The following is a 22,606-nucleotide window of genomic DNA, read 5'->3' on the forward strand; positions in this document are numbered from 1 at the left end:
GTTTAGCCAGTTCAGAAGAAAATAGGCAAATTTATTTTCCTGATTTTTCAGTCATAAAAGATTCTCTGAGATTTTACTTTACAAATGTGAAAGTATTTTATAGCCCACCCTGGATTGTGGGTTTCTCTCTCCTCCCAAAGGCCGTTTGGTCACGTACTTTGATATTAGTTTAGTTTGACAGGATGTAACTCAGATTTATTGAGGAAATCACGAGACAAATGTTCATGTGTCAGAAAAGTCCTTTTTTATTTTATCTTAACCTTGTCCTACCCTTTGTCCTGGGATTTTTGTCTGGTTTGAACAATGACAATGATCAGCACCAGCACAGACACTGAGGGTGCGAGCTAAAGTTACATCCCATCCCGATAGGCGGAGATTGAAACATTGACTGAAGTTCCTGGCAGATCCCTGCAGTGATCTGACATACAGTCAGAAGCGGGAGAGGATGGGAGATGTGCGGGGGAAGGGGAGAGGGAACAGAGCTACGAAAATGCAAGGTTTGGTCCTGAGAGCGAGCCAGCTGAGGCTGAGAACCACGAATTTACGGCACCAATGCCAGAGTGTGTGACAGGAAATGACAGGTGAAGCCATTCCTGAAATCTAAAGGGCTATGAATGATGCCCCAAGAGGGATGATGGGGGTAGGGGGCAATGTCTCCCTGTTGCTGAGAGGATGAGGTGGAGTAGAGGCAAGAAGGGAGCCAGGGATGTCAACAGACCTGGCCAGCCTTAAAAGCCAGGCTGACCCCCCCTTATTGAGGCCAGATGGAGATGAGCCCGAAAGCCCAGCTGCTCACCCCCTCCCCATCTACCGCAGTGTGCTGTGTGGAGACAACAGAGACGCTGTCTGCCCCAGTAACCCCACCCTGCATCCCTCTAACCTCAAGGCCCTGTGGTGTTGGGTGCTGTACACACACAACACAAAAAACAGCTCCTAAGGAAAAAGAGATTACCATTGAAATCTACAAAACAAAGTCATGATTTTGTAGGCATTGGGAGCGTTTCCATGCTCAAGGCTCGTCACTGAAAGCAGGTATTCAACTTCCATTACGTGTGAAAAATACGTGTTTGTCTCCCCCAGGATTACAGCCCTTACTCGTAGCATACAGAACACCTTTTCGGAGAAGGTAAAACGATATCTGTCAATGACTTTAGCAATAAACGTTAAAAATGGGTCTGTTCAGACATATAGCACCGACTGTCAGACCTTACCACATAGCAATGCCATGCAAAGCCCCATGCTGTTATGATTAGGGCCCTACCAAATTCACGGTCCATTTGGGTCAATTTCACTGTCAGAAGATTTTTTAAAATGGTATATTTCATGATTTCTGCTATTTAAATTTGAAATTTCACGAGCTTGTAATTGTAGGGGTCCCAACCCAAAAAGGAGTTGTGGGCGGGGGGGGGGTCACAAGGTTATTGTAGGGGTGGGTTGCAGTATTGCTACCTTTCTGGCTGCTGTTGAGTTGAAAAGCTGCTTTTGTGGCTTTTCCGTCATTATTGTTTGTAGGTCAGTTAAGCACCTGCTCTTTTATTCTATTCTGTGTAGGTTCTTAGCATGCCTTCCAAAATTGCATGGTTTGGGTCATTCTGTCTCTCATCTGACTGTCTCTGCACTGGAGAGAATTTTTCCATCCCTTTCCCCTTGAGAAAACATCACTGTTTTAACTGAGGTGAAATCTCTGCTGATTGGAGCTGAGACAGGTGGGTTAGTGGGTTTCATACCATCTTGTGACCTTGTCTTGATCTTATCTCTGTTTACGATGGTTCCACATTTGTCCCACTATGGGTAGTAATTGGGAAAATGTTGGGAGGTTCTTTTTCCTAGGGGAGGGAGTTTTCTTGGGTGACATATTTCTGGTTTTGGTTTCCCACAGTGGAGTACATCTGAAAAGCCAAAAACGTGTGAATCTTCCTGTTCTTTGCTTTAAAGAACCCTGTAGCACATCTCTTCATAGGTGCTGACATTTTCCCCCCAGTGGGTGCTCCACCTCCACTCCACCTGGAGGTCCCGCTCCTGCGCCGCCTCTTCTCCTGAGGCCTCACCCGCACACGCTCTGCCTCCTTCCCCTCTTTGCACCAGCTGCTCACTCCTCTCCACCACCCCTGAGCGCCTCCTACCAGCTGCTCATTGCTCTGCTGACCATCCCAGGGCCTGCCAGCCAGCTGATTGGTGGCCAGTCCTGGCGCCCCAGAACCACAGTGCAGCTCTTTGAGTTCAACATGTGCTAGCCATTTTGTTACTCAGACATTTCGTTGTCATTTTGGTTCATTGTGTCTCTGAATCCCAGAGAGTTTGGAAGGGTTTGCTCCTTAGCTGAGGTCGTTGTTGAACCCTGCAGAATTGTGCACAACAGCTTACCCCTTCCCTTTCAATTCACTCATTTGATTCAAGCTGCAGGGAAAGTGGACACTTTGTAGTGATGTCAAAACCCTTTTTTCAGACCTCATGTTTTTTTTCCCTTGCCACGAGTGTTAGAGACTCACTGAGAGCCCCAACCAGTTAGCGCCCCTGCTTCCTTGATGATGCAAATATTTATTCAAAGCAGAACAGCCTCAACAGGAGAGAGCCACATCAAATATCCCATCGCCCAGTGGATAGAGCATGCTCTGCTGAGACAGGGGAAACACCCCGCACCCCACCCCTGTTCCAATCTCTTCTCCCCACTAGGTAGAGGGGGGGAGTTGAAGCTGGTTCTCCCACATCCTGGGTGAGTTCTCTATCTACCACATTAGGCCCTACAGGAGAGATAGGTGCTTCTCTACCCATCTTCTCCTGCTTTGTGCACCATCCAGGGCAGGGACACCAGAACAGGGGGCAGAGGGGCCATGGCCCTTCCACTTTTTTCCAGTCGAAAGGGTGTGTGATGAGGGGGAGGGGGCAGGGGTGGAGAGGAGTGAGAGGGGGCTTGAGGGAAGGGGAAGGGCAGTGCAGGGGAGCAGGGCCATGGTTTGAGTGCTGGTGACCCCCCCCCTCGTTTAGGATGTTTTCACTGCTCCTGACCCCGGGCTTAGGTGGGAGATAGGTAACTGACTATGTAGAGGGAGGCAGAAATGGAGATGCCTAGAGACCTTTTGCTGAAAAACGTAGGTGCTTAGAGAAGTTAGGCACCTACAGGGTAAGGCAGCAACTGATCAGAGATTTTTGTGGCTTGCAGTAGTGCTCAAACTCGGCTTTAGGTGCTAAATCTGGGACTGAGGTGCCTAAGTTTCTTTGCGGATCTGGCCCAGTATTCCAAATTACACCTCTACCCCGATATAACGCAACCCGATATAACACGAATTTGGATATAACGCGGTAAAGCAGCGCTCTGGGGGGCAGGGCTGCACGCTCTGGCGGATCAAAGCAAGTTCGATATAATGCAGTTTCACCTATAACACGGTAAGATTTTTTGACTCCTGAGGACAGCGTTATATCGGGGTAGAGGTGTATCTCCTGGGGCATTTGTATTCTGATGATGCTACGCTTTGGAATGTAATCATTATTTGTGATATTTACTGTAGTTCACAAAAAGCAGGAATACGAGACTTTTAAAAGTCATTCAGGTATTCATGCATTCAGGTATCTTGTGGCACCTGGCTATTTGAATCGGCTGGTACTGATACAGTCAGCTCAGCTGTGGCTGTGTCTTAAGAGAAGATCTGCATCTCCTCACCTGACAGCCTTTGAGATGACTGCAACTGTCCAGTTCCTCTGTTACTTTACTTTCAAACTCATCAAATGCTGCAAGAGGAAAGCAGATGTAGCAGTTTGGAACAAAAAAAGGCCTCTTAAAAACCTGCAAGGAAAGGAAAAGCTATTATTTGTAGCCAAAATTAACTGTGCAAATTAATAACATGAAATAGTCCTTAAAATATAAACTAACTCAACAAACCAGATAAAGAGTTTATAAAGTCTGTCCACATGCTAAAGGTCATGAAACTTCCCAGAAGAGTCAGCCAGGTAAGTGAACTCTGCTTGAAAACCATTTAGCTAAATGATTCTTTTTATAACATGTAATAGATACTCCTTTCTTTCTTGGCTAGATGGTCTAGCCCTGAGAGTTGTTTTTGCTCTTTATGAAACAATGTGTTGTATATACAGTATTCAAAATACATTTCAGATCATTTTCCTAACACTGTAACACCAGTTTTTGCAGCTCATTGAATTAGTTATTCATTTATTTTGGCCTTGCTTTATTCATGAGCACTGGGCTACATCCTGCACTCAGTGAAGTCAAAGGGAGATTTGTAACAAAATAAATCCATATATTTGGAATACAGGAAGAAACATACGGCTACAAACTCAACCACCATTCATATTGTTTCCTGCCTGTTGTCACTGCAGTTTTCTACCTCTGACTGAACTTTTTGCTTCTGATACTTTCACAGGGGAGGGGAGGAAGGAGTCTAATTAAAATGAGAATCAATCAGAATTATCCTTTGATCATTTTAAAATCAGCGGTCATGAAATATGTGCCACAGTTAAGCACCTGTTATGGAGTGTTGCTGAATATGGATGGAATTAATTGTTGAATCCAGGTGGTCAGAATCCTCCATGAGACTAGCCAACGAGGCGGACATGTCTCCACTTCTAATCTGATATGGGTTTTGTGTATGTTCACTAAATGATCTGCAATAACACCTGCGTGATTTGTACTAAACAACACATTTTTATCCTGTGATCAAGTCACTGTTGCCTTGTATCTTTGTGGCCATTGCTGTGGAAGGGTGGCTAATGGGTGTTTTTTTTATGGGGTATGGCTACACTTATAAAAATGCTACAGTAGCACCATCACACTGCTGTAGCACTTCAGTGTAGACACAATCTATGCTGTTGGGTGGGATTCTCCCATTGGCGTAGGTAATCCACCTCCCCGAGAGGCAGTATCTACATCAATGGAAGAATTCTTGTCAACCTAGCACTGTCTACATGGGGACTTAGGTCGGCTTAACAACGTCTGTCAAGGCGGATTCCCCATTCTGGCACTTCAAGTGCAGAAGGTGGGGGCCCACTCACTTCCTTTTTACCTATGCGTGCAGTCAGACTTTTTAACCCTTTACAGGTAAAGCAAGTAGAGAACAGCTACTAACAGGGATTTTATTGCTAACTGGATGGCTGGGTGTCCATAAAAGTAGCTCCTCCCCCCCCCCTTTAATTATCACAATGTCACTCAGGGAACAGCCTTCTGCTTCTGGACTGTCCCCCAGTTCTGGAGACAAATCTCAACTTCAAGCCTGTTTTTAAAAGGCTTTTACTTTTTTCTTTTGATCCAGGGTGATGCCTGGTTATTCAGTGGGGAAACCTCCCTCCTGACTTAATGTTCTGGAGCTGGGATGTGCTTTTCAATTTCCAGTTGTCTCTGTCTTTCCATTAACTGTGATAGTTCACCATTGTTCTCTCCTCGGGCTGGACAATGGATGGTTACTTGAGGCCAGTTCCATGTACACAATTGAATTTGGAGATGCTCCCCCCCCTTGACTGCTTCCCACTCTGCCATAAGGTGTAGCTAAAGTTGAACCACAGATCGTGATCCCAGTTTTCTATCTACATAAATACTTAAACTCATAACCACAGTCTGTCTTCATAGCTGACAATGATCATCCAAGTCAGAACATTACAAGCTTTTGTAAAAGACCTTGCTGAATAGAGTTTTACAGTACTGACACTGTATGCAATCACTTGGTTTAACTGCTTCTTTTTGGGGTTAAACCACCTATTCTCCCCTTGGGGTGGCTGACCCTGATTGTCACAACAGGTGCCTGTGTCCACATTTCTATTTTTATTTTTTTAACCAGAAGATATCCTCAGAGTTTCTTCACTTTCTATGAGCCCCTTGCTGCTGTTTATAACCCCATCCTTTCTGATTACCAGAATCAGTATATTTTTCTGTAGCCCAAGAACAGTACCATCCTTTCCATTTGATTTCCTTTATGAGCTGATGATAAATAAATAAAATATAAATGGAGATATACCTATCTCATAGAACTGGAAGGGACCTTGAAAGGTCATTGAGTCCAGCCTACTGCCTTCACTAGCAGGACCAAGTTCTGATTTTGCCCCAGATCCGTAAATGGCCCCCTCAAGGATTGAACTCATAACCCTGGGTTTAGCAGGTCAATGCTCAAACCGCTGAGCTATCCCTCCTCAATAAGCCAAGCAGGTAAAGTGATCAAGTTGTGTATCTTTAAATATGTTGTTAGCCCCATTGAATTTAATAGGTCTACTTAGATACATAAATCACAAGAATCAGAATGTCAAATGGAAGGAAACTGATCACAACTCCTCGTAGGGCAGGTCTACACTACAAAATTAAGTAGGCCTAACTTACGTCGGCATACAGCTGCCGCAGTAATTACGTGGCTTGTGCGTGTCTACACTTTGCTCCTTGTGTCAGTGGTGCGCGTCCTCACTGGGAGCGCTTGTATTGATTGTACTGTCAAGAGGGGGCATTGTAAGCCGGCTTCTGAAAGCTAATGACAGTCAATGTAACAAGTTTCAGAATGGTAGCTTTGTTAGTCTGTATCACCAAAAACAACGAGGCATCGTTGTGGCACCTTAGAGACTAACAAATTTATTTGGGCATAGCCCACAAAAGCTTATGCCCAAATAAATTTGTTAGTCTCTAACAGAGACTAACTGCCACAAGGACTCCTAGTTGTTTTTGCAGTCACTGTCAGTAACTCAGTGTCTCCACTGACACTGCATCAACATAACTACATTGACCTTCACTCTACACCTCTCATGGAAGTGGAGTTATTAAATTGCTGTGGTGGGGCAGGTATTTTACTTCCCTAGTCAGGTCAACGTAAGCTACCTTGCATCAACCTAACTCTGTAGTGTAGACTAGGCCTCAGGCTCTTGTCAGACGGTCAAGAGGGCATCTGTGACCCTAATCTGCAACCCTTTCCCCCCAAAAAACTGCAGCTGAAATAATAAAGTAGACAGGAGAAGAGCAGAAAATACATCCATTATTTCAAAAGTTCTTTATTTACAGGAAATTAGTATGAAGTTAAAGAGGAGCTATAAGTGATCTTTATAAACTGGATGAGAAATATCCTAAGTTGATGAGAACACGTTTGAGCGAGTCCAAGTGGAATAAAGTACCCTTTCTCACGGACACAGGCTGAGCTGGGCTCCTGCACCCCCAACCCGGAAGAAAGGGAAGATTTTCTCACCAGCGAAAGAGGCCGAGTGGAAAGCATAGAACGGTTTCACATTATCAGCATCGAAAAATTCCACCAGCCCCTCTTCATAGTCCAGAGAAACCCGAATCTTCTCAGGTTTCCTACTTAGGGTCAGGCGTGTCATAGGGCTAGTGAGAGCCCAGAACTCACCCCACCACTGTCGCTCTATAGCCCAGATCCCGTCCTCAGGCTTAAGGCTCACTGCTCCTTCCTTCGTCATCACAGGCTCTCTGGCCACCCCCACAGCCCAGCCTCCTTTGCTCCCAACTTCCACCCCCCAATAATGTGTCCCAGAGGTGAATCCCTCACAGGCCAGCACACAGGGAGAATAACTAAAGCCCTTATGATTGGCGAGCAGTTTCTGGTCCGTGTCTCCTCCGAGTCGCACAGTTTTCCGATCTTTGGACAAGATGAAGTTGGGATTTGCTGAGTCTGGATCCAGGGTAACTCTCTCTGGAGAGAGTAAGAGAATCAGAGTGTTAGAGACAGAGCTCAGCCATGCGGGAGGGTTTGATCATGTCAGTGACAGAATCTGCCCCAGCTGGAGAGTGAATCAATTTATCTTGATTGTATATCTGACGGAGGAAGGACGGCTGGATGATGAACAGATTTTAATTAATATTTTAAAACAATCACAAATTTTATCCAAACTTTTCATTTGCCAAAAACAAGTTTTGGATAAATAAATAAAAAAAATCAATTTTGACCATTTTAAAATAAAAAACGAAAAAAAATTCCTCATAAAAATCATAAAAAGAAAAATGTTAAATGCTTCAAAAGGAAAGCATTTTAAAAATATTTTTTGCAAAACTTTTTTTTCCCTTTCATTTTCCAACCAGGAGAGATCTGCCACTGTTCAGGGTTCTGCTCTCTCTGAAGCTGAGATCAGGGATCATGGCTGGATCCCCTCAGGTAAGAGCAGGGGAAAGAACAGTATGATTATGCTGAAATGGGTGTGTATGTGTGTGTATGGTCTTGAATTAAGCAGAAAACCCCCCCCAAAGACCTCCTTAAAGCCAGTGGGTGTGCTGAGCTCACTCTGTTACCATCCATGGGAGGCGCAATCAAGCCCCTTTACGTAGTAAAAACATCTGCAAACAAGGAAGGCTACAAATGCAGGACAGAGCTACGTTTCATGGTGTGAGGGGTTTCCTTTGTTGCAGATGAAGGGGCTTGGGGTTTGGGTTTGCAGTGTGTGTGTGTGTGTGTGTGAGTATTACAGGGAGAAAGCCAAAGATGCAGTTGTGAGAGTGACCCTGAGAGGGGGCAGAGAGACCAGAGCCCCCCATTCCACCAAGGGAGTCACAGCCTTACAACACCTAACACCACTGGCAGTAGGGGGCAGGGTACGTGTGTCCACACGCTGCAGTGAAAAGCATGCTGTATCGACACTGTGGTGTGTAGTTACACATTTCAGTGAAAGGCTCTGGCAGGGTGGGGGCAAGGGGAAAGGCTCTGGCAGTGGAGCACTGTCGGAGACTTTTCCCACTGCCTCCCACACCAGAGCCTTTCCCCACTGCTTGAGTCTTCCCTTGTGGTGGGGAAAGGCTCCAGCAGCTCCCTACAGAGGTGAAAGGCTCTGGCAGTGGGGAGGCAGCGGCACATTCTGGGAAAGGTTTTGCTTGGGCATGTAGAGAGCCATGTAGGGTACATACCCACAGGGCACATGGATGTCTTTCCTTGCCTAAGCCGAGCCTCACCGTCTACAACTGCTATTTATACTCGTGCTAGGGGTGTGTGTAGCGTACGCGCTCTGCGCAGGGCCACAAGAATACTGTGCAGGGTAGATGCACTTTAAGGAGGGGATTCACAAAAGCTGGCATGCTAGACAGGGAGCTGCCTAAACTAACTGGTGGGAGGGGTGTGTGCTAAGCCCCGCCCATGGAGATAATGCCTAAGGGCATGGCTACACTTGCAGTTGTAGAGCGCTTTGGGTTAAACCAGCCTTTGTACAGTGCAGTAGGGAAAGCGTTGCAGTCTGTCCACACTGACAGCTGATAGTGCAGTGGCGTGGCCACATTTGCGGCACTTGCAGCAGCATTGGGAGCGGTGCATTATGGGCAGCTATCCCAGCATGCAAGTGGCTGCAATGTGTTTTTCAAATGTGGGGGGTGGGGTGGAGTGTGACAGGGAGTGTGTGTGTGTGTGTGTGTGTGTATATATGTGGGGGGAGAGAGAGTGGGTTTTTGGGGTGCTCAGAGTGTGTCAGCATGCTGTCTTGTAAGTTCAGACTCCCCCCCCCTCACTCACTCAAAGCAAACAGTAAATGTTTGTTTTTTCTAGGACCAGATAAGCACCGGCTTCTCCGAAACGGAGCTTTGAAAGGGCACTTCTGCAGCCGATTCACAACGAGAAGAGAGGCCACTTGATTTAAGAGGATTATGGGACGTTTCCTGAGGTCAATCAGAGCGCAGTAACCTAACTCCTTGTTCACACTGACGCTGCAGCGTCTCACCCAATACGCAGCAAACGTTATCCCTCTCGGGGAGGTGGAGTACCAGCAGTGCTCTAGCCAGGGAGTCAGAGCGCTCTACATGCCTTGCCAGTGTGGATGGGGAGTGAGGTAGAGCACTCTGGGCGGCTTTATAGCGGTACAACATGCAAGTGTAGCCAAGCCCTAAGTCTGGACAGCACGGAGGTGCCTGTCTCCGCTTGTGATCCATAAACCTGGGGGATGCAGGCAGATGAATGCCTGTCCTGCCTGGAGGGCCTGAGGTGGTAAATGTGCTCAGAGGCTGACTAGTTCTACACAAAACAGTGGGAGTGAGGAAAGATGCACATTCCCTTATAACCTTTAGTCCAGTGATTACAGTGCTCACCTGGGCTGTAGGAGATGCCTAACTCTGCCTGCTCAGGAGAAGGGATTAAAACAGGGATCTCCCATCTCTCAGGTAAGTGCTCTAGCCAACAGTGCCGGAACCTTGGTAGAGGAAGGGACATAAGGCCCTGCCCCTTTCTGTGGCCCCATCCTTGCTCCTCCTCTTCCCCTTGTGGCCCCACCCTGCTCCACGGCCCTGCCCCCTGCTCCACCTCTTCCCCCTCTGAGGCCTTGCCTCCTGCCCCTCTGACCCTGCCCCTCTCCGTGGCCCCACTCCCTGTTCCTCCTCTTACCACTGTAGCCCCGCCCCCTCTGTGGCCCTGCCCCTCTCTGTGACCCCGACTCCCTGCTCCTCCTCTTCCCCCAAAGTCCCGCCCCTCTCTATAGCCCCCATCTCCCCGCTCCTCCTCTCCACCCTGTGGCTCCATCCCCCTACGTGGCCCCCACCCTCTGCCCCTCCTCTTCCCCCAAAGTCCCGCCCCTCTCTATAGCCCCCACTCCCTGCTCCTCCTCTTCGCCTGTCGCCTGGCCCCTCTCTGTGGCCCCCATCTCCCCGCTCCTCCTCTCCACCCTGTGGCTCCACCCCCCTACGTGGCCCCCATCCTCTGCCCCTCCTCTTCCCCCAAAGTCCCACCCCCATGCCACCAGAGCTGGGGTGTGATAAGAGCTCCCCATGGAGCCTGAGCCACTGTGGGAAGCCCTGGACCCTCCACCTGCCCTGGGCAGGGGGGGCCTGAGAGAAGCTCTGGCTCCTGTCCCCATCCCAGCCCCCTTTTAAATCCCTTTCTCCTCACAGATGGAGAGGGACTTGGACTGGAGGTTTTCCACATCCTGGGTGAGTACGCTAAGCACTGGCTGAAAGCTACAAGGGGCCTTTTCCTTTAGCTGTTCTACACAGAGCTAGGTGGCCTCTGAGTCCGCCTACCAGATTGGGCCCCACAGACAAGATAGCCTGTCGTCCCTGGCTCACACTGGGGTTTGGGTGGGAGATAGGCACCCAGGTGCCTGAGGGAGGCAGCGATGTGCCTGCCCAGAGGCAGAAACTTAGGCCCTTGGTGCCTATATTTTTGCAGTGAAAGTCCTCAAGTTCAGACACCTCCATTCAGGTGGCAGCCAGGCAGGGATTTGTGGATCACAGCGATGCCTAAAACTGGGAATTAGGTGCCTCAGTCTGGGCTTGTGGATCTGGGCCAGAACTCCCTGGGCACGCAGCTTGCTGGTGTGACAGACCAAGGGATTTCTGAGCCGGGAAACTGCCTGCAACAAAATGGCTGATGAAAGTCAATGCTGATAGACGCAAAGTACTGCACACGGGAAAACGTAATCCCAACAAAATGTTGGGGTCTAAATTACCTGTTGCTACTCAAGAAAAAGACCTTGGAGTCATTGTGGATAGTTCTGACATAGGGTTGCTAATCCTCCAGGATTTTCCTGGAGTCTCCAGGAATTAAAGTTTCATCCCTAATTAAAGACTGTCATGTGATGAAATCTCCAGTAATACGCCCAACCAAAAGGGTCAACCCTACTCTTTGTTAGTCTCTAAGGTGCCACAAGTACTCCTGTTCTTCTTTTTGCGGATACAGACTAACACGGCTGTTACTCTGAAACCTACTCTGAAAACATCTGCTCAGTGTGCAGCGGCAGTCAAAAAAGCAAACAATGTTAGGAACCCTTGTGGGGGATGGGCTTTGGGCTTTGATAAAATATGAACATTTATTACCTGCTTCTGTAAGGCAGTCTCTCCACCCTGCAATCAAGAAGAAGAAATGAGAACTCCTCTGAACGAACACTGAATTAGCAGGCAGCAATATTATACAGAATGAAATGTGAGGAGTGGAAAGGGGCAAACAGTTATAAGTAAATCTGGTCAAAAATATGTTTGAAAAGTTTTCCTGCAAAAAATATTTAGTTGAAATGGTAATTTTTGGAGGAAAAATAATGATTCTCATGGGTGAAAAAAACCTCTTTTTTTGTGGGGAAATTAAAAAAATAATGTAAATCAACATTTAGAAATGAGACAATTTTTGTTTCATTTCAAATTAAAATATCAGTTTTCAGATAATTTTTCCATTTAAACAAAACCAAACCATAGTTTGTGCTGAAATGTCAATTTGAAATTATAATTTTCATTTTTTAGAACTTTTTGGTTCCATTATTATTATTTTTTTAATTTTGACTTTTTGGTGTGGAAACTCATTTTCAAAGAGCAAAATGTCCAGCACATCTTCCAAACATCTCTAGTGATAAGTTCTAGTAAAAAGTTACCATGAAATAATGTCAGAAATACATATACAGTACATGAGCAGTTCTCTTTCAAAGGCTACACATTTAATAGCAAGTTTACAGAAATTTCCAATAACTAATATTTATTTCTATATCATCATCATACTTAACCGGGAGATTGTTTTAAAGATACACTAAAGTTAACAAATAAAACAAATAACCCCTTTCATTAAAGGTCTAATGCTTCTCTCACTGATGTCCATGGCAAATCCTCAATTGTATCTTATGGTCCCAATTCCAAATCTCACGAGAGAGAAGGGAAAGACCCTGGCTTTGTATCCAACCCAGTTGGAGCAGGTCTGAACCCATTATCATCATTTCCAAAGATTTGAAATAACAGGAAATAAAGTTACTAATATTACTATTTTGATAACATGCTTTAAGCATTTATTGTATCTTTGATTTCTAGAAATATAAACTTTCCATCTTCAGTGCCTCGTGTCCTTACTAGAAAGTAAAGATTCAGGCCCATGCAAAATTTTGGCATGTGCTTACGTCCCAATTGCCTTCAATGGGACAAAAACACATACCTAAAGTTAAGCATGTGCTTAAGGGCTGCCCTAAATAGGGAGACACTTAAATACTTGCATAAAACTTTCCTCAATCAGGCCCTTAGATTTTCCCTTCATTGTATATGTTAAATCTCATGCCTTTATTACATTAGATTGTCAGTACCAAGATTAAGGCTGATGGGTCATTTCTATTCAACCTTCCTGGTTTTAGTCTCACACAACTTTTTTTTTTTTTTTAAAGTTTCCTTTCAAAGTGAAATTCCACATATTTAATATTAACCCACCCCGCAACACCTTTTAAAAATTAAATTAAAAACCAAAAGAAATAAAAAAAAAAACCAAACAAGCAACCAACTCTTCCCCCCCGCCCCCCCAATACAACTGTGTGCAAAAGATTGTGAAAGGAGAGGGAATAACACTTACTACGTTCTGCAGCCTTCTTCTCTAAAAAATAAGCAGAAATAAATACACTATTATTATTACATTTCTTTTCCCCAGGGATACACAGTAAAAAGACTAAGCCCTTTATGGTCAAAATTTACCCATGGCTCTTCAAACCTCCTCCAGGGACTGCACTGGGGTACATTGGCAGAGTGGCCAAACAAGGTGTCTGTGCGTTCACCACATGCAAGATAAAGTGACTCTGCTCTGAATGCAAACAGGCATTTGCAAAAGGTGGGGCAGACCCAGAATGGGGTCCCAGATCTCTTGGCTCCAGGACCCACAAAACCGGTGCACAGTGAAAATGGTCATTGTTTGGGTTCCTGAGTTTTAACATGCCCAGCATGACCCACCCTGTGCCTGATTTTCAGAAGAGCTCAGCATCTGCAGTAACCTTTGACTTCAGCTGGAATTGGGATTCCTCAGATCTTAAAACCAGGCTCCAGGAGTCGCAGAGTGTGTCTTCATTGCAGAGTTAACTTGAATGATTGGCACTTGGGTCTGAGCATCTACGTTTGCCTAGCCCAGGTCTGTGGCCGCTTTACAAACACATACTCAGAAAGTTACTGGGTCTTCACTACTGTCACACTCACCCTTGTGCAATACTAGGGTTTCTGGGGACATATCCCAGGGTTCTTTGGGCTATGCTAAGCTGAGCCATTCTACGATTCTTTTCCAGTGATTTTTGGGAGAACTTGTCTGTCCTTCTGGGCACCCGGGGGAATTATGGGAAGGAACTGGAGGACCATCAGAATTCTAGTGATTTAGCCTGAGCCCTCACTGGAATACCAGCCTGAGTGAAAGCACAGCCCCAGCTGTGTGAGCTAGCCTGGGTGGAAAGGACCACTGAACTCAGGCCAGAGGGCTGTGTGTGTGAATGGAAGATGGGGCTAGGAGCAACAGCTGAGTGAAAGCCAGGGCTAATTCTGAAGTCAGGACATACCCTTGGATTCATTACAGAAAAACGGAGGCAATTCAAATCAGTGATGAGATGTGACAATTTGGGCCTTATCCATGTTGCATATTTCCACTTTATACAACTGTATTTTGGTTCTGCACACTAGATCTCAGCTGCGAAGTCCAATACACTAAGTTTTAAGTTTCTCCTTTGTTTTGTTCTTAAGAAATGGTAAAAGAAAAAAATGGAGCTTGGATGAACATTTCCATATTTAGGATGCTGTAAATTGGAACCCTTTGTTCAAATCACTTCCAATTTTGCAGAACAATAATCACCCACAGCTCTAGGGCTATAATTTTTTTGTGCTAATATCACTGTTTGGGGATTTTAGGGAGGGGAATAAAAACAGACTTTGCAATAATTTGAAAATAAGTAACAACCTTAATTATGTACTCATCGCCATCACTGTATAACATTAAAAAAATTATTTATTAAAAGAACGTCTCCTTATAGTTTACTTCCTTATTTAATGTATTACCTTTTGTTTTCAAGAGATAAATTAAGAGGCCAATAAAAAAAACCTGAATAACCAGGATCGTGCACAGAATGGCGATCCAGGGAGATTTCTTCGGGAAAAAAAGTTCTGGAAAAAAAAATTGAATTGACATTACTTTGGAAGCAAGGACAAAGGTCAAATGGTTTTTATTACAAATATATACATTTACAGCAGAATTTGTGTGAGATGAGGAATCAGAGATGGCGCTATTTAAACTATAAAAGTGATCAGAAACTGACTTAAAAATGGTTCTAACCAAGATCATTTTAACTCTGATATACGGTATCAGTGAATAAGTTGACTTGGCTTGATTCACTGCTGAGATATTGTTCAACGCTGTGATATCACATATAATAATAAATTATAGTTGAAGTGAACAGTTTTTGACAAACAACCCATAAGATAAAAAATTACCCAAACAGAAAACTTTGCTAAAGTGAAGAATGCGGACACATATTAATGGTTTGAGTCTATACTACCTTTATATATATAAAAAAAACCCATTAGAGTTAAAAGGGTTTAACTATCTTACCTGCAAATTTCCAGTTTTCCAAAGATGTGGGTTTCTTGTAATTTAATCTTAACTATAAATTTCTTGGCTTCTAATTGTCCCCCCAAAACTTTAGAGTTCTTAAAAGATAACATACTCAAATTACTATTACTAACAACACAAGAAATTTATAACAATGTAACAAACAGAAAATGTGAGGGGGAAAAAAAACATGATTGAGGAACACACAGAAATATCAAAGAAAGAAATAGATGAGACAGAGAGGAATGAAAAATTAGAAAGCATGAGGATTAAATGGGGTGCATGGGTTGTCGATGAAATGACTAACCACTCTCTATGACTGCCTACTGGAAAAAATTAACAAATGTTTGAAGAACAGATGCCCAAGGTGGATGATGATAGACAGACAGAAAGAAAGCTGTAGTGATCCTCAGAGTTACAGGCTGATCACATGTTTACCAACTGTGTAGAAACTTCTATAATGGCACTTCTGGAAAAGAAGATTTGGATAGTGCTAATTTGCAGTGGAATAAAAGAAGCAAGCAAGCAAGAAGACTGCACAGCAAATATGAAAAGGATGCAAAACCACCTGACGCTGAACAGCAGGTTCACAAAGGATGCAAAACAAAAAGAAAAAAAAGCTAGAGCGGTATGGTTAGTGTTGCTTGATCTTTTTAATTGTTAATAATACTTGTATTGGTTGCCAATTGATCTGAACGCGTATCCCAGTCCAAGAAAGCATAAGGGAAAGGAGAAAGCAAATCACCAGAGAAAGACCCAAAATATGTACACAGAAAGCAATGCCTGGAGAGAGATCAGACGCATTAGTGATAGAAGATTAACAAATTAATGGCTTGTAGATGGTTATCCTCAAAAGAGAGATAGCCGTATTATGGGTGCCCAAGAGTAGTCCTTAAGGCAGGGGTGGGCAAACTTTTTGGCCTGAGGACCACATCGAGGTTGCGAAATGGTATGGAGGGCCGGACAGGGAAGGCTGTGCCTCCCCAAACAGCCTGCCCCACCCCCATCCGCCCCTCCCACTTCCCGCCCCCTGACTGCCCCCCTCAGAACCTCTGACCCATCCAACCCCCCTTGCTCCTTGTCCCCTGACCAGCCCCTCCTGGGACTCCCCACCCCTAACTTCCCCCAGGACCCCACCCCCAACCAACCCCCCCTCCCTGTCCCCTAACCGCCTCCTCCCAGGACCCCCTGCCCCTAACCGCCCCCAGGGACCCTCCCCATCCCCTTTCGGAATGCAGCCCTGTGAACATGGGCAGAGAATGTTCCCCTTGCTCCCGCCACCTGCCCAGCTCTGGGGCCCCCTGTTGTTGTTGGGGGGGGGTAGGGCCTGCCAGGGCACCCTTTGTTCACCCCGAGTCACGCCGCCCAGCTGGAGCCAGCCATGCCGCCACTGCCAGCACAGTGAGTTGAGGCTGTGGGAGAGGGGGGACAGCAGGGGAGGGGCCGGAAGGCTCAGGTTTGGGAATCTCCCTAACATCTTCAGCTGTGAAGACTGAAGCAAAGAATTCATTTAGTTTCTCTGCAATGACTTTGTTGTCTTTAAGTGCTCCTTTTGTACCTCGATCGTCCAGGGGCCCCACTGGTTGTTTAGCAGGCTTCCTGCTTCTGTTCAGGAGCCGGGCAGGATGGTCCCGCGGGCCACATCTGTAGTTTGCCCACCCCTGCCTTAAGGCCTAATTACATTTGAAACATAAAATAGACTAAACAGAACTGCTCCCTGAGACGCAGAATGTGTTCTGAAAAGAAAGATGTTGGAGCATGTGCTGAGGGCCTACAGGATCCTGGCTGGGAGAGAATATATGAATAGACACAATGAGATTGCCAAGCATCTGCATTGGAGCCTCTGTGGCAAATATATATTCAAATGAACCATGCAGTGTTATGATCACCAAATTGAAAATGTTCTAGAAAATGAAGAGGCTAAGATTTAATGGGATCTGGCAATGTCACAGACCAAACCGTGTAGGCAAACAGGTTTGATATAGCTGTTGTAGAAAAGAAGACATACCAGCCGACAGAACTATAAAAAAAAGAAATACGAGAACATAGAGTTCTTCATAATTTGCCAGGAATGATTATGGAAAACTAGAACAAAATCACTCCTAGTGATTACTGGAGCACTTGGAGGAATCCCTAGGGATATGAATGAGTAGCTAAAGAATACATTAGGAGTTCGATAGTTGTCGACCTCCGGAAGACAGCACGCTTAGGTGCTTGGAGAATTCTAAGGAAAGTGAAAGGAGAATTAGGGCATTTAAGCACCTAAACGACAGGAATTCTGCGGAGGGTTTAACAAAACTCCTGCCAACCAAACCTATGAAGTTGGTTCATGGTCATGATTTACTGGACACTCATGGGGATAAATTAAAGCTTTCCCCTTTCTATGCTTAAAGATTTTGTATGATGTGAAGGATCTTTGTTTTTAAAAAGATCCCCATGATGGGATACCGAGGGATAATAATAAATAACCTTGCTCTAATATAGTGCTTTTCATCGGCAGATAAAGAACTTAACATTACTTTTAAAAGATTCCAGTGGAGAGATTTCCTTAGTTTTATTTGTTCGTTTGAAGGTACACTGGAAAGGATCCCTGTTCTAGAGAAATCTGATCAAAGTATGCTTATGAGACTTTGGCAGGACTTTCCCAATGAAATAAACGGGCAGTTCACACCTCTCAGAGCTATTGTTTCTGACTCTCTTCAGACACAGGCAGGCACCAATGTATTGATTACACTGAAATCACATTTTGAAGGTTTAATTCAGAACCATAAATGTTAGAGTGGTGTTTTTTAAAATGTAACTTTAGATGCTGGAGAACAGGTATGGCAAATAGACAGCAACATTATCATCATAATACACAAGGCACCGTGACTGTCAGTTTCATCCAAACTATCCAGCAAATAGTTAAGAATAACAAATACATTCCTAGAAATCAGGACAGTTCACAAATGATGGTTTTAGAAGGTTTAAATTGGCAATGAACATTTATTCTGACCAGTTAAACCGATTTTATGCTATACACGGAGATGGGAAACCACACCACTCCCCATCCTCCATTTTGCCATGAAGCAAAAAGGCAGTCTGCCTCACCTACTGCTCCTTGTACAGACTGGAAATGCTGCTCTGCCTGCCATAATCACTGTGTGTCAGTGGCCTGCACCTTCCAGACAAATACCCACTCTTAGTAAATCCACGCCACATAATCTGTGTAGGTTGTTTGCATTGATCAAACCCGGTTAGAACTTTCTTTGTTATGAAGCACAGAAGGGAGCTGAGCTAACGCACCGTTAACATAATCTTACAAGTTCTTCTCCTTGGATTGAGAGCCCTGTTTAGTCTTTAAAGACATACTTTATTGTTGTTAGCTTTGTGCTGTAGTTTCTTCAGTGGGGAGCTGTGGTAAAGAGCCAGAGAGTTCGCCCTCTGCCTTAATCTCTCTAAGGAGAGTGAATTATTGGAGCTGAGCTGTTCCAGGGGAACAAGGTAGTGATGTCTGAGCTGAAATTTCCAACAGAGGGTTTCACCTGCATGCTGTTTGTGACCATCTCACTTCAAGGACTGATCTATGTAGCATAAATAATACATGCTGCACTAAGAATATCACCAAGGTAGAGTCTGGGTGATCTCTCCTCCAATGGGCAGCAAACCTGTGAGGCTATGAAATCCGCTACTGTTCAGCTGTGGGGAGACAATAGCTTGGGAAGGAATTAGGCACAATAAGAACAGCCATACTGAGTCAGACCAAAGGTCCATCTAGCCCAGTATCTGGTCTTCCAACATTGGCCAAAGCCAGGTGCCCCAGAGGGAATGACCAGAACAGGTAATCATCAAATGATCCATCCCTTGTCACCCATTCCCAGCTTCTGGGAAACAGAGGCTAGGGACACCATCCCTGCATTGATGCACCTATCCTCCATGAACTTATCTAGTTTTTTTTTTTTTAACCATGTTATAGTCTTGGCCCTCACAACATCTGTTTGATTATTTATGTACCATTCAATCACTATTCATAACTCTGAGGTTCTACTGTATGTAGATTTCAGAAAGCTTGAATCAGAAACCAAGCTCATAATAATATGAGGCCAGCACCGATCAAATGTAACCACTTATATTTTTTAATCAATCGCCTTAAGAACATCCATTAGAAACATAGATATCTGGGTTTGTGATGACCGGGAGAACCGTATGGTGACATGCCTTCCTGGTGCAAAGGTTGCGGATCTCTCGAGACATGTAGATAGACTTATGAGTAGTGCTGGGGAGGAGCCAGTGGTCGTGGTACATGTTGGTACCAATGACATAGGGAAGGGTAGGAGAAACGTCCTGGAGGCCAAATTTAGGCTGCTAGGAAAGAGACTGAAATCCAGGACCTCTATGGTGGCATTCTCAGAAATGCTCCCAGTTCCAAGCACAGGGCCAGGTAGGCAGGCAGAGCTTCAAAGTCTCAATGCATGGATGAGACAATGGTGTACAGAGGAGGGGTTTAGATTTATTAGAAACTGGGGAAACTTTGGGGATGGGGGGAGCCTATACAGGAGAGATGGGCTCCACCTAAACCATAGTGACCCAGACTGCTGGCACTTAACATTAAAAAAGTTGTAGAGCAGTTTTTAAACTAAGAGCTGGGCGAAAGCCGACTGCTGCAGAGGAGCACGTGGATCGGACAGAGACTTCTCTTAGAGGAGATTCTCTAGGTTTTAGTCAGGACGAGAGGATGGAAGAGGATAAAGTAGGGGCCAGATCAGATGAGAAACATTCACATAAAAAAGAATCTGACACATCAGAAAAGGGCAGACAAATAAACAGTGACAAGTTCTTAAAGTGCTTGTACACAAATGCTAGAAGTCTAAATAATAAGATGGGTGAACTAGAGTGCCTCATGATAAAGGAGGATATTGATATAATAGGCATCACAGAAGCCTGGTGGCCTGAGGACAATCAATGGGACACAATCATTCCGGGGTACAAAATATATCGGAAGGACAGAACAAGTCGTGCAGGGGGGAGGAGGGGGGAGTGGTACTATATGTGAAAGAAAACGTAGAATCAAATGAAGTAAAAATCTTAAATGAATCCACATGTTCCATAGAATCTCTATGGAGAGTAATTTCATGCTCTAATAAGAATATAACAGTAGGGATCTATTATTGACCACCTGACCAGGACAGCGATAGTGATTATGAAATGCTAAGGGAGATTAGAGAGGCTATCAAAATAAAGAACTCATTAATAGTGGGGGATTTCAATTATCCTCATATTGACTGGGTACATGTCACCTCAGGATGAAATGCAGAGACAAAATTTCTCGATACATTAAATGATTGCTTCTTGGAGCAGCTGGTACGGAAACCCACAAGGGGAGAGGCAATTCTTGATTTAGTCCTGAGTGGAGTGCAGGAGCTGGTCCAAGAGCTAACTATAACAGACAGGGCTGGCTCCAGCATTTTTGCTGCCGCAAGCGGCGAAGAAAAAAAAAAAAGAAACCCAATTGAGCTGCCACTGAAGTGCCGCCGAAGAGGAAGAGAGGAAGTGAAGGACCCACCGCCGAAGTGCCACCGAAGACTGAAGCAGGGCGATTGAGCTTCCTTCGCTGGTGCCTGGAGCCAGCCCTGATAACAGGACCGCTTGGAAATAGTGACCCTGTGGTGGGAAGAACACCTCAACAGCCCAATAATGTGGCATTTAATTTCAAAAAGGGGAACTATGCAAAAATGAGGGGGATAGTTGAACAGAAATTAAAAGGCACAGTGACTAGAGTGAAATCCCTGCACGCTGCATGGACACTTTTCAAAGACACCATAATAGAGGCCCAACTTCAATGTATACCCCAAATTAAAAAAACACAGTAAAAGAACTAAAAAAGAGCCACCGTGTCTTAACAACCATGTAAAAGAAGCAGTGAGAGATAAAAAGGCATCTTTTAAAAAGTGGAAGTCAAATCCTAGTGAGGTAAATAGAAAGGAGCATAAACACTGCCAAATTAAGTGTAAAAATGTAATAAGAAAAGCCAAAAAGGAGTTTGAAGAACAGCTAGCGACAAACGCAAAAGATAACAACAAAACGTTTTTTAAGTACATCAGAAGCAGGAAGCCTGCTAAACAACCAGTGGGGCCCCTGGATGATCGAGATACAAAAGGAGCACTTAAAGACGATAAAGTCATTGTGGAGAAACTAAATGGATTCTTTGCTTCAGTTTTCATGGCTGAGGATGTTAGGGAGATTCCCAAACTTGAGCCATCTTTTGTAGGTGATAAATCTGAGGGATTGTCACAGATTGAAGTGTCATAAGAGGAGATTTTGGAATTAATTGATAAACTTTACAGTAACAAGTCACCGGGACCAGATGGCATTCACCCAAGAGTTCTGAAAGAACTTAAATGTGAAGTTGCGGAACTACTAACTATGATTTGTAACCTGTCCTTTAAATCGGCTTCTGTACAAGGGGGATCCAGTGGACATAGTGTATTTAGATTTCCAGAAAGCCTTTGACAAGGTCCCTCACCAAAGGCTCTTACGTAAATTAAGTTGTCATGGGATAAGAGGGAAGGTCCTTTCATGGATTGAGAACTGGTTAAAAGACAGGGAACAAAGGGTAGGAATAAATGGCAAATTCTCAGAATGGAGAGGGGTAACTAGTGGTGTTCCCCAAGGGTCAGTCCTAGGACCAATGCTATTCAACTTATTCATAAATGATCTGGAGAAAGGGATAAACAGTGAGGTGGCATAGTTTGCAGACGATACTAAACTGCTCAAGATAGTTAAGACCAAAGCAGTCTGTGAAGAACTTCAAAAAGATCTCACAAAGCTAAGTGATTGGGCAACAAAATGGCAAATGAAATTTAATGTGGATAAATGTAAAGTAATGCACATTGGAAAAAATAACCCCAAGTATACATACAATATGATGGGGGATAATTTAGCTTCAACTAATCAGGAAAGAGATCTTGGAGTCATTGTGGACAGTTCTCTGAAGATGTCCATGCAGTGTGCAGTGGCAGTCAAAAAAGCAAACAGGATGTTAGAAATCATTAAAAAAGGGATAGAGAATAAGATGGAGAATATTTTATTGCCCTTATATAAATCCATGGTACGCCCACATCTCGAATACTGCGTACAGATGTGGTCTCCTCATCTCAAAAAAGATATACGGCATTAGAAAAGGTTCAGAGAAAGGCAACTAAAATGATTAGGGGTTTGGAAGGGGTCCCATATGAGGAGAGATTAAAGAGATTAGGACTTTTCAGCTTGGAAAAGAGGAGACTAAGGGGGGATACGATAGAGGTATATAAAATCACGAGTAGTGTGGAGAAAGTGAATAAGGAAAAGTTATTTACTTGTTCCCATAATATAAGAACTAGGGGCCACCAAATGAAATTAATGGGCAGCAGGTTTAAAAC

The 22,606-nt window shown here is 44.5% G+C and overlaps 2 protein-coding genes across 3 annotated transcripts in view; one reads left to right on the forward strand and one right to left on the reverse strand.

The window, feature by feature from the left end:
- LOC117886991 (zinc finger protein 445-like) overlaps window positions 1–22,606 on the forward strand; it is a 731,357-nt gene that overhangs the window by 187,814 nt on the left and 520,937 nt on the right. The gene's annotated exons all lie outside the window — the stretch shown is intronic.
- Window positions 6,961–22,606, reverse strand: part of LOC117886966 (butyrophilin subfamily 1 member A1-like) — a 40,261-nt gene continuing 24,615 nt past the window's right edge. For both annotated transcript variants that reach the window (XM_034789157.1, XM_034789158.1), the window contains 4 exons: window positions 14,660–14,764; window positions 13,206–13,226; window positions 11,708–11,734; window positions 6,961–7,622 (listed from right to left, as the gene is read on the reverse strand). In XM_034789157.1, the coding sequence (XP_034645048.1) occupies window positions 7,096–7,622; window positions 11,708–11,734; window positions 13,206–13,226; window positions 14,660–14,764 (680 nt within the window). In that variant the 3' untranslated portion in view covers window positions 6,961–7,095. The remainder of the gene's footprint in view (window positions 7,623–11,707; window positions 11,735–13,205; window positions 13,227–14,659; window positions 14,765–22,606) is intronic.

The sequence above is a fragment of the Trachemys scripta genome, chromosome 14, assembly GCF_013100865.1.
Source record: "Trachemys scripta elegans isolate TJP31775 chromosome 14, CAS_Tse_1.0, whole genome shotgun sequence".
Taxonomy (NCBI): domain Eukaryota; kingdom Metazoa; phylum Chordata; order Testudines; family Emydidae; genus Trachemys; species Trachemys scripta.